The 12,525-nt window shown below is 37.6% G+C and overlaps 1 protein-coding gene across 3 annotated transcripts in view; it reads right to left on the bottom strand.

The window, feature by feature from the left end:
- The window catches only part of GPATCH2 (G-patch domain containing 2), a 169,374-nt gene that overhangs the window by 49,057 nt on the left and 107,792 nt on the right, over positions 1–12,525 (bottom strand). For 2 of the 3 annotated variants that reach the window (XM_024739203.1, XM_024739205.1), the window contains exons 7-8: positions 6,705–6,744; positions 110–180 (exon numbers count right to left, since the gene is read on the bottom strand). The exons of the other annotated variant lie outside the window; for it this stretch is intronic. In XM_024739203.1, coding sequence (XP_024594971.1) covers positions 110–180; positions 6,705–6,744 — 111 coding nt within the window. The remainder of the gene's footprint in view (positions 1–109; positions 181–6,704; positions 6,745–12,525) is intronic. 3 annotated transcript variants of the gene reach the window in all.

Genomic DNA, 12,525 nt, shown 5'->3' with positions numbered 1-12,525 from the left:
GAGCCAAAGGCATCCCAACTATAACTCACCATATTCATGTATTGGTATGGAAAAAAAAAAAATCACATGATTTAATGATCAGAGTAAAAAGTGATTTTAAATTGCTTACCTGCTGGCTGTTTTCACAGAACAGTTTTTCTTGTGTCCTCTTTCAGCTCGGTTATCTCTCAGAAGCTGATGCTGTCCAAAGTGTTAAAACAAAGTTGTAGAAACAAAAATATTTCCATTATATTATTTTGTAAGTAGAAAAGTATTCTTCTCATTCAGAGGGACACTATTTGTTCACTTGCATTACTTTTTTATCTTTTTGGGTTTTTTTACTGGTTTTCCTTAAAGCGAAGACAACTACTTTTGCTAGAGATGCCACTGACTGACACACTTATAAAAATGTTGCTAAGAGTTGCCAGTGCTTGCCTGACAGCTTACACTGCTCTTATAGTCACTTAATACACAGCCTAGAGCTGGAGGTCTAGGACTCACTTCTAATTCTGGTTCTCTGGAGTGGTCCTGGTAAAAGTAATGCAACCTCTCTTACCAATGCTTCTACCAGTGCATTCAGCTACGAATTTTTCGAGGCTTTGTCACTTACGATGACATAAAAGATCTAATCTTACTTTCTCTGTATTTACTGGCCTAACATGTAAAGAAACATTTAAAACATTCTTTTTCAAAGAAATTATTGGCTTGGAAATATATAATTAGAAAAAAAATACAGATTTGACTGCCTCCTCAAAATGCCTCACCATACACTTCCCTTCACACTTGCTTTAGCCTAACTAATTGGAAAGAAAAAAACCCAAGTAGTCAATACTTTTTGCTGTGTGTACTCTCAAACTGTAGCTTATCTTATTTATGCAGAAATGTGATTATATGCAAGACTGGGCTAATAAGAAATTGTACAGCATATTAGAAATTAACCTTAATAAAAATAGAAATCTTAGGAGTAATAGTGCAGGAAAGATCTGGGTTCGAATCCCAGCTATACCAGTAACTAACAAGTCACTAGGTTTTAAAAACAGGTCTACCATTTATAAGCTGTGTAACGTCTCTAAGTCTCAGTTTCCACCTGGAAAATTGAGATAACAATAATATCTACCTGTAAGGGTGTTGTGAGTGTTAAATAAGATAAATCATGTCAAAGGCTTAGCACTATGACCAGAGTATAAAAAGTGCTGAGTAAATGGTTCAAATGCTACAATTATAATTAATGAGCCTGGTTGTCAGTGGTTATTGTCTGACCAATATCAGTCACTTCTAATGACATAACTGCTTTGAACTATTTAATGACATCATTTAGAGTCAATTACTAGCCATATTTGGCCATCCTTGAGAAGGAAAATAACTTAATTAGATCACAAAGAACATTGTTAGATCATTATTTCAGGAATGTCTTAACTAAATAAGACTACTTTGTATTTCTCTTAAATATCTGCTTCTTTCCATCCCCACTACCAACATCCCAGTCCAGGCCATCATTTTCCCTCACCTACAACAGCCTCTCCAAAGGCCTCTCTGCCTCCAGCCTCACTCCCATTTAATCCATTCTCCACACTGCAGCCAATAATTCTAAAACTAGATCTGATTACATTATTCTCTTCAGATAAACCCCCAAATCTTGTACAAGGCTCTCATGGCCCTTCATAATTTGATTATATTTCTAAACTCATAATTTATTATGCTTCCTCCTACCCCCCAACCTAAGCTCCTTATTTCTTTTTTTTTTTTTTTGAGGTACACGGGCCTCTCACTGTTGTGGCCTCTCCTGTTGCGGAGCACAGGCTCCGGACGCGCAGGCTCAGCGGCCATGGCTCATGGGCCTAGCCTCTCCGCGGCATGTGGGATCTTCCCGGACCGGGGCATGAACCCGTGTCCCCCGCATCAGCAGGCGGACTCTCAACCACCGCGCCACCAGGGAAGCCCTAAGCTCCTTATTTCTAAATGATAAATCCCAGCCATTCTGAACTTTTCAGTTTGGAGCGTGTACCATATTCTTGCTCACCTTTGGCCCTTTGATTTAGTTATTCAATCTGCCTGCATCTCCAAGGTCCAGCACAGTGCCTGGAACATTTTTAGTGTTCAATAAATATTTGTTGAATGAATGAGTGAATGAATGAATGAGATAAAGAAATAGGGAATGAGATATAGTATCTGATATGTAGATGAAGCCATACCTAATTATTACTACTTATAGAAAATAGCAACAATTTATCTTTAAGTCCATTAATCTGAAAGTGTTTCAATGTAGAAACACTTCGTACCATGAAAGCTAATTTGCTTCTGAAAAAAAAATTAATTACTTTGGCATTTCTAATTCTAGTGCCTTTGTAAAAAAACATATACAAACCAACATTTGTGACACAGATAGCTAGAGGTGACATGATAAAATCTCTACCTCCACCTTCAATTAACAGTAGTAGTTAACTAACTTTTCTAATTGTTAGATAAGACAGATACGTGAACACTATTCCTGATATTTGTGTTAAAACAGTTTAAACAAAGAACTCAAAAAATCCCAAACATACGTTCTTAAATAAGAAAAGAATTCTACAGTTTAGTTTTTTAAAAATGCAACTATAATAACCAAAATAAATATTAGGCTATACCTACTAGGTCTGGTTAGTTCTCAGGGAGGCCACCATCTGGATGAACTAAAATGAGATAGCAACTTCTGTGAACTCTAAGGCTAGAGCTCCTTCTATTAGATTCACATGAGAATTTCTTTTCTTCCTCAAATTTATAGTTTTGATGGGCTTTGTATATAAAAAGAGACAAATGTTGGAATTATTTAATATAATGCATCTATATTAAAAAGTCATCACAAAATTATCTCATTTTATCATTAAAATTATAAGTCCGGGTGTATCTTTGCAAATTTAAAATCAAGCTCAGAGAGAAAAATACAGACTCAGATCTCTGGGTCATGAATTTAACAGGTTAATATGGGAAACTAGATCTTTTAAGGGGCGAAAATGAAAAAATTAATCCAGAGTGTTATTTGAATAGAAAACATACATTTGTATTTGAAAGTTTCCCAACACGTGTCTGCTCTGCCCCAACGAACAAAAAAAAAGGGTGGCAGGGGGTAGGAGGAGCATCAGATCAGGAATTCATGATAAAAGACACAAGAGTCCTGGAGCTCTGCTCTGATAAGCAAGAGTAGCTCATCAGGTTTTGAAAGATTCTTCACTTCTCTTACTGCTAACTTTTCCTGTTTCCTTGGATTCCTATCAGTGTCACAAGTGAGGTCAGTTTTCAGGGCTCTGACTCAACACCATCAACTCCGATTAATAACAGAACTTCTGAATATGGTGCGAAGTGCTTCTTACCTTCTGACTCTCAGATTGCTGGACTTAGGCCAAACGGAGAGACAATTCCCTTATTAGTGAGTGACCTGCAGATGTATATTAAAAAATGACTCACATAAGAATGACATGAACATCCATAAACACAAAACCTAGTACAATGTGAGGTTTACAAAAGGTACGCCATTTTAAAATCTGCTGGATGAAACCAGGAAGAGAAATGTTCCAAGTGCATCATGGTTGCTCCTGTGACAGAAAGGGAGCTGAGAATTTCTGTGGCTATTCATGCTATTTTAAAAAGATTATTTTGTGCGTGTCACGTTCCTAGCACAAGAGGAAAAAGCAAAGAGCAGAATTCTTATTCCACGGCAATCCTTTCTTTACCACCTGATGTTCAGAAGGCATTCAAGCTCAAGACTGTTTCTGATTAGCTGCCACTTTTCAGGTAACTCCTCAAATGTCTACAGAAGAATTTCAAGTCTCTCCACACTTGGCCTTTCACAGGGTCCTCACCTTAAAAGGAGAACTAAGTAATCTCTAAACAATGACCTGTGGCTCCTTAAGATACTAGTAAACTCAGTCAAAAATATCACACCATTAGATATTCAAGGAGGAAAATCCTCAGAATTAAAAAAGACACACACACAAAATGAGGCTTCCTGCAGCTGCTTCTGTCTCCTTACTTCTACTACTGAGCCACCTTTCACTTTTCTCTTTTGTGGCCTCTGTGGTGCCCTCTCTGTGGTTTTCTCAAACATTTACCAACATCCTGTAGTTACTGCTTTCCTGCCCCAGATTTTACCCACCTCAGAGGAAAAGCTATGTTGTCTATATAAATACCTCTTTTTGTAGAAATAAAGAGTACCTGAGAGATAACGGCTGATGGACAACAGTGATTTACTGAGTGTGTGATAAAGAAATGTTGAGTATGCATGATGTAAATGGAAATGGGACTTTGCACTAAAGAACAGAAAGGGGAATCATAGGTGGGGAAAGCAGTGAGGGGTGGGATTTCAAAAGTGGGGTTAATATTATCATTTCTTTATGTTGGTAAGTTGGTATGGGAAAAATAAAAGGTGTTCATGCATGCTAATAGTCATTCATTCAACAATATATTGAAGGATTTTATACTTTTTCATGGTCTTGCATTTTATTTAGGTCCTACCTTGGACCTAGGTTTAGCCAATAGTTTACTGTGCTAAAGTTAGGTCTAAGTTGAATAAGAAAATTTTATCCCTCAAAACATGAGTAGTTTGCATGTGTATTTGTATACACACGTATATGTGCAACTGTTACTCGTCATTCATGGATTCTGTACTTGCAAATTCACCTATTTGCTAAAATTTATTTGTAACACCAAAATCAATACTTCTGGTGCTTTAGCAGTCATTGGCAGACATGCACAGAGTGACAGAAATTTGAGTCCCCTGTAGCACATGTTCTCAGCTGAGGTCTGACAAGGCGATGTCTGTCTTCTTGTTTCAGCTTTCATACTGGAAACAAGGGTCTTTTTCGAGGTCCGTTCAGTGCTATGTTTTTTTGCATTTTTTTCTTGTTCTTATCTTCATTGTTTAAAATAGCCTCCTAGTATCGTGCTGAACTGCTGTCTAGTGTTCCCCAGTGCACGAAGGTTGTGATGGGCTTTATAGAGAAAATATGTGCATTAGACAAGCTCCTTTCAGAAATAAGTTATAGTGCTGCTGGCCATGAGTTCAGTGTTAATGAATCAATAATATGTATTAAATAAGGTGTCTTTAAACAGAAACGCACATCAAATAAGGATATGTATTGATTAGTTAATGAAAGTGTTGTGACCAGAGATTCTCAGGAACATAACCTTGTATTTTTCCTGGGAGCGATTTTTCAGTGTTTGCTACGTTCATTGGTATTCTTATCAACCCCATGGAACACAGCTATTAACAAATAACAAGAATCAACTGTGTTCAATAACTAATAACCTATCTAGTCAAGATAAAAATCTGAAATGGTATATCAGAGTTTCAGCCAAAGGGTGACTCAAAAATCTGTCTAAAATATTTAAAAATTAAAAAAAAAGATTGGTCAACTTTCTTCTCTATATGTTCTTAGCTATTTGTTAATTTTTAATTACAGAAAAAAAGTTTGGCTGGAAGCAGCCAGTTACACTATAATCTAAAGCACAGATTTATAACATTACTTTAGTATTTCTCAAATTCTGGAAGGTGGAAGATGATCTTTACAAAATCGTATTTGGGGATAAACTGTATCCTGATGCGACTTACTACTGGAAGCAGAATCTTACTGTAATCATTTTACACAGAGGGTGTGAACCATTTGGGAAAGCAGAAAGTCTAAGTTTTACATTCTGAACACACACACTGCGGACGCAACGTAGCCTAGTTTATTTCCAAACCTTTAGAAATAACGGTATATATTCTATTATTGTGAGAAATATATTTAAAGGTGCAAATTGCTCTCATGGAAAAAGGCCAAGTTTACAAAAAATCATTAAACTGAATTCACATATTTTTCTTTAATTAGATTCATGTGTGTTAAGAAATATAGTAAAGCTTATAATGAAGTATTTGGCACTTTGCTGTTTTAAGAAAAGGGAACTATGGTATGTGCAACCAGCTCTGGACCTGCCGCCCAGCTTAAGAAATAAGACATCACCAATACATAAAATAATGGTACCAATTACCATTACTAAGCACAATCTCCTCTTTACCGACCTACCTACCTACCCCTCAGAAGAAATGATCCCTGTGGATTTGAGGCTTTTCATTCGCATATATTTAAAGGTATTCCTTAGATATCATACTATTGACCCACTTAAAAAATAACTTTTAGAATCCATAATGAAAAAAAAGGGCTTAGCAAGGATGCAAAGCCTAAAACATATATGCTTTACAACTTATCAAAATTTTAAGGCCTAAATTACCTTATCACGCTGCAGAGAGAGAACTAACACATTCAACAAAGAAGATAGACTACTTGTTTTACATGTAAAGTTAACCAAAATGAATGTCAAGTTCTTGCTAAGTCAACTCATCATTGTGCTGCCATGAAACTAATAAAAAATTAAAAAAAAACTCACTTAGAAATATAACATACGCTTGTAAGAAACCATTATCACCTTCTAAACTTCAAAAATAAAAATATTCTCTTGCTGGCTGATCTTGTTTAATACAAAGCAATTTTTTTCAAGCGTATGTACTATTTTGGTACCTTAACTTTGTGAAAAACATATGTGAGTGGTGAAGTCCTACAAACCAGTGATGTATCAGCAGCGGCACAATGAACTCCTTTTAAAATAACCTGGGACTTTATCCTTTCTCATAAAACTGATCTACTACCTTGAAGGGAGATAGTTAAATATTTGAAAGACTGAGTAACTTCCTTTTGGGTTAGAATGTTCCTTACCTGGCCATGCTCTGTCCTAGCCCCAGGGCTAAACCAATGGCTGCAGAGGAAAGAGAAAAGGAGTTAGCAGGAAACTCACTAAAAGCACATGCTCTCACATGGTCAGTCTGCATGTGCTGTAAGAAATGTATATGCCACCAGCCACAGAGCCTTAAAATATGCTGTATTTTAATGGATATTTCACGTAATCCTAGACTTACACCAATTTTGACAGAAATGTAAAAGTGCTCATAACCCAGTAATTTTCAGTTTAATAAGCAAACAGTTAGAATTACATTTCCATTTAATTATGTTAACATAAACTGCTGGGACTGTGTTCATTTTATGAATCGATTCCGGTTATACAATCTACAAATGCTGTCACTCACCACAACTTAATTACAGCATCATTACAACAAATGATGACCTTTTGATTGTTGGAGTTTTAAAAAACATTAAAAATACAAGAATATTATATCCTCTGGCTGTGTCCCGAGCAACAATCACACAAGGCCCTTGATGTGAATTCTAAAGCATCAGCTGAAGGTCCCTTGATCCCATTCCTTCCATGGGATTCTGGATTCTGGCTGAGAGCAAATTCAGCAACAACACTGGAGACATGTAAGTCATGGCACAGTTGAAATGTTCCGTTCTTGCACTGTGCCTCACCCTGCCTGGCCCACCCCATACTGTTCCAGCTGCAACTTGGGCTTCTAATAGTCTATCTGGTGATACCTTTTCAACAGGAGTTATCATTAGCTGTGTGCCCAGTCATCTGGCCAGTATTCTGCTTAAAAACTAACTGTAAACATCAAGGAAATCGAGAGAGACATTGTGGGAAATAAGCCAGTAAAAGCCCACAATCATAGGGAATGATACAAATGTTATAATTAGTGCTATCTATTTTCTCATGAATATTAATGCTATCTAGTTTTTCATCATATTTAGTACAGGTATGTGCCAAGCACTGTTTAGACACATGACATGTATGTATTATTTCCCATCCTCACAAAAACCTTACAAGGTTATTCTCATGTTCCAGCTGCAGGAATGATTGAGGCTCAGATGTTAGGTTATTTGCCCAAGGTGCTCAGCGCACCATACCACAAAGGACAAAGGGCTCACGTGGAAAGGGCACGTTTCCTGGTTCCCTCCAACCCTTCTATGTATTCTCCTTTGTGGTACTAAAACCTGGGAATAAACAGCCTCTATATTAATATGCTCTCATTTTGTCTACGCTCTTCCCAGAACATTTCTCGAGCTCATAGACAGTAATGCTCTTTGGCAGGTCAGATTCCATTTTTGCTGTGGGAATGGACACTTACTGCTATTTGTAAATGACATGTGGATTAATCACCAACTAGCAACTATTTACTGCAGTTCCCTGACAACCTGACTGATAAATTTCCCCTCTGCTATGGATTGTACCCTTTTTCTTTAAAGAAAACTATTTTTTAGAAAATCAAATGCATACACACAGTTAAAACAAAACAAATAAACAAAAAGTGTTTGTTTCATCTATCCTGACCCCTAAGCTCTGTTCAGAGAAACCACTGTCAACTCTTTCTGCCTTTTCTTTTGGTATTTAATGATGTATTTCTACAGAATATGGTTATACTGATATTTTGTGATTGATTTTAGACATTAATAATTGACTTCCTATTATTGTAAATTTAGCTCTTTTATAACTCTCAAACCCCTATTTCCAGTTATAATACCATTTTTAATTAATCAGTTGTGAATACAGGTATTATGACTACATGAATACTTTGTGCTGCTGAATTTTTCTTTTTGTTTCTCCTAAAGTTGACAGTTAATTTGTTTTTCTTCCTTTGCTATTATTTCTAGGTACTGGTGACCTTTTCCAGAGAAGTGTCCAGGAAGTGGTGTGGGAAGAATCTGGATTATAGTGTCATAGGTGGATACAGAAGAAGTGGGATGTGAGGAAGTTAAGTGGGTATAGTATAATCCACTCTTTCTACAAGTTAGGCTTTCAAAGTATGAGAGGGAGAGAGAACAGAAAAAAGTGGAAAAGAAGAGGTTTAAAAATGTAGTATATAATGAAAGAAGTTTTTGGAAGAAAAAAAATGTTCTTTCCAATCACAGACACAGGTGCTGGAATCAGCCTTGGACAGAAGAAAAATCTTTTCCTTTAATACTAAGACAAAGGAAAATGAAAGAAGGTATATTTGGATAAGTTCATCCAAATCTGTGACTAACAGCCTTACTCTGGAAAGTTTAAGAAAAGGTCAAATTCTTGGGGGTAGTGGGGAGATGGGCAGCTTATAACAGGGGCTTGGTGATAAGACATAGAATAGCTTTGGGGGACACATAAAATGTTACGGAAGGTCATGCTAAAGCATTGCTGAAAGATCTACTGAAGTTCAAGATTATATATCTGTGTAGCAACAAATCATACAATCTTCTTTTAAATTTTATTTTTAATTTTTTTAACATCTTTATTGGAGTATGATTGCTTTACAATGGTGTGTTAGTTTCTGCTGTATAACAAAGTGAATCAGCTATACGTATACTTATGTCCCCATATCTCTTCCCTCTTGCGTCTCCCTCCCACCCTCCCTATCCCACCCCTCTAGGTGGTCACAAAGTACTGAGCTGATCTCCCTGTGCTATGCGGCTGCTTCCCACTAGCTATCTATTTTACACTTGGTAGTGTATATATGTCCGTGCCACTCTCTCACTTTGTCACAGCTTCCCCTTCCCCTTCCCCATGTCCTCAAGTCCATTCTCTAGTAGGTCTGTGTCTTTATTCCTATCTTACCCCTAGGTTCTTCATGACATTTTTTTTTTTGGATTCCATATATTATGTGTTAGCATACGGTATTTGCCTTTCTCTTTCTGACTTACTTCACTCTGTATGATCTTATTCACCAGTGCTCAGCAGAAGAGCAGTGGATGTGGGTGGCTGCACAGACTGATCCAAGGTTAGGAGTTTATGGAACAGGATGGTAGGCAGGATTCTAAGAGGACCCCCAGTGATCCACACCCTTGCACAACTTGCTCTCTTTGAACGTAGGAACGACCTGTGAATATGATGGGATAGTCACCCCTACAATTAGGTTGTGTTTTATGGCACAACTGGCTTTAAGAAGGAGAGATTATTCTTGGTGGGCTTAAGCTAAGCGGGTGATTCTTTGAAGGGACTGAACTCTTCCTGGTGAAAGAGATTCAAACTATGAGAGTTTCAACTGGAGAACCCAACATTTATTGAGCTTTACTGAAAGACAGGCAGTGTTCTCGTTTAATCTTTAAAGAATCCCGCAAGATAGGTACTACCCCCATTTTGCAAGTGAAGAAACAGGCTCAGGGAGGTTGAGTGATTTGCCAGAGATTTCATAACAAAGTAGCAGAGCTGGAATTCAAACCTATACATTCAATTCCAAAGCTCATGTTCCTTTTAACTATTATACACATTGTCACCAGTTAGGGTAGCAGAAGTTGAGGCAGAAAAAAAGACTGGCACAGGTGCCTGTCTAACTCACCCCGTTAGGTTTAGATGTTTCCTTGTCTAAGCTTTCAATACCTTTGCACATGTCTCCATTAAAGCAGTTATATTCATATATTGTAGTTGTTTATTTATCCTGATAAAAAAAATTGGAGGTCCTTAAGAAAGAGATACTGATGATAACTGTAGTAACAGAACAGTAATAGTAGTTGGAAGGAAATGTAGTGGTAGTAATAACAGAAGTAGCAGTAAAAACACTCCCACAACTCGGTATCTCAGTAAATGTTGGATACCTACTGGGAACCGTGGTAACGGTCATATGTAGATTACCTCATTCAAACCTCACACCTTACGGAAGAGTGCTATTGCTATTCAAGGTCACAAAGCTAGCAGGCACTGGTGTCAAGACTGGGACCGAGGCTGTCTGATTCCACACCCTGGATTCTTAACGACCATTCTCTTTCACTGCCTTCAGTTATCGTAATTTGGGGGAGGGGAGTTTTTCCCTTTTGCTCCATTTTCTTTTTTTCTCTTTTTTAATGGACTCATGGGATGTAAAGGTTACTTAATAACTTTTTAGTGAAAACATGAACAAATCAGGAAATCTAGAGAAAAGTAGTGTCCTTGAAATCCAAAGAGTCAAATTTATGTATAGACAGCAGAGGAAAAAAGGCTGTGAAAGAGGATGAAGTTGTAGAGGCATTTATTTACACTGGACCCAAGATCCCCAAGGGGACTTATGAGGGAGGGGGCTAACAGTGAAACGCACACCTGGGAGGAGGGGACGCAGAAGAGTCTGAAATTGATCAATTGCCCAGGATGGCTAGACCTAGAGACAGAGCTGGATGGCCTGTCTGTTCTCAAGATTCCGAGGGGCTGCATGCGGTTTCTGGGCTCACCTCTCCCTCTAGGATACAGATGCAGTTTGGGGGTGTCTAACTGAGCCTGACACACATTATTTCATTTAATCCTCACCTGCCCTGTTGATAATGGGACTAGCCATCACCTACGGAGCCCTCGCTATAGCGTTCTTTTTGGCAGAGCAATGTGGTCGGTAACTGTGGAGTAGAAGGGAGTTTTTTGTTTTCCTTTTAAGTAAGAAGTAGATAATAAAGCTTTAGGGAACAAGGTTTTTTGAACTAAAATCTCTGCAGACTCAGAGCTCCACACTGATTCCTTCTCACTGTTCCTTAATCCCTTGCCCTCACCCACAGTGCTGAATTACAAGTAGCAGAAATGTACAGGATCTCGTGAGAAGTCAAATGATGTTACAGCTATGCAAAAGGACAAAGCCAACCTCAAAATTCTTAACTGACGTCTCCTAAAGAAGTACTTTCCAAAAGGAAAGAGCCACAGCAGTTTATAATACAGATTTTGGTTTTTAGAGTTTCTATTTTTTATAGAGTTTCTATTTTTTGACTCAGAAGCATAATTTTATATTAACTTAGTGTGTCCTGTGCACATAATGGTCTAAACTTGTGCTCTCTAATATGGTAGCTACTAGTCATCTATGGCTATTTAAATGAATATTAAAAATTAAGTTCCTCAGTTGCATTAGCTACATTTCAAGTGCCCTAGACATACATGGCTAGCAGCTACCATCATCAGCAGTGCAGATACAGAACATTTCCATTACTGTGAAAAGTTCTATCGGACACCACTAGTTTACAGATTATCACTGAAAATTCGAATGAACTTTGGAAATGGAATATCATCTTCTACACTGAACATCTTCCTTGTGAACCATAACTGCTTTATTGAAGAGACTTGTAAGTATGAAGAAGTATACAACAGAAAGGGGGTGGGTTGAGGAATGGGGAAGTAGAAATGTCTGTTAAACTCCTAACTCAATATTCTATAATAGGGTTTCATGGATCAAGACATGGGAATAAAAATTAAGGTGAGAGGATAGCGTATTAAGAAGAAGCCATATGCTAGGAACTAGATCTTGGCAGCAACTACAACTGAGGATGCCAAAAGGCTAAGGCACATGTGTCAATGTAGAGGACATTGACAGGGAGCTCCACACGACCTTCAGGACCTAGGATGATACGTGAATTTTGGTATTCTTGGTTCTATCTCTGCCTGTGGTTCTCAAAGTGTTGTCTTCAAAGTGTATTCTATGCAGCCCTGGGCGGGAGTGAGGACGTCCCTGGAATACTGAACTAGTAGTCACTGTATTCCTCACTGCCATGAACTTGCAGGGGGAAAACAAAAAAGCCAGTTTCACTTAAGAATATTCTTGACATAGCAGTAAACATTTTTCATTAAATCTCAACTTAAGAAAATTATTCGTGGTGAAATGGGCAGTACACAAAGTATAAAGCCTTATATATATATAAAGTATAAAGCCTTTTTTTTTTTTTTTTTTTTTTT

This window comes from Neophocaena asiaeorientalis, unplaced genomic scaffold (assembly GCF_003031525.2).
Source record: "Neophocaena asiaeorientalis asiaeorientalis breed wild unplaced genomic scaffold, Neophocaena_asiaeorientalis_V1.1 scaffold477, whole genome shotgun sequence".
In the NCBI taxonomy this organism is placed as follows: domain Eukaryota; kingdom Metazoa; phylum Chordata; class Mammalia; order Artiodactyla; family Phocoenidae; genus Neophocaena; species Neophocaena asiaeorientalis.
This window is presented reverse-complemented; position numbering and strand designations above follow the sequence as displayed.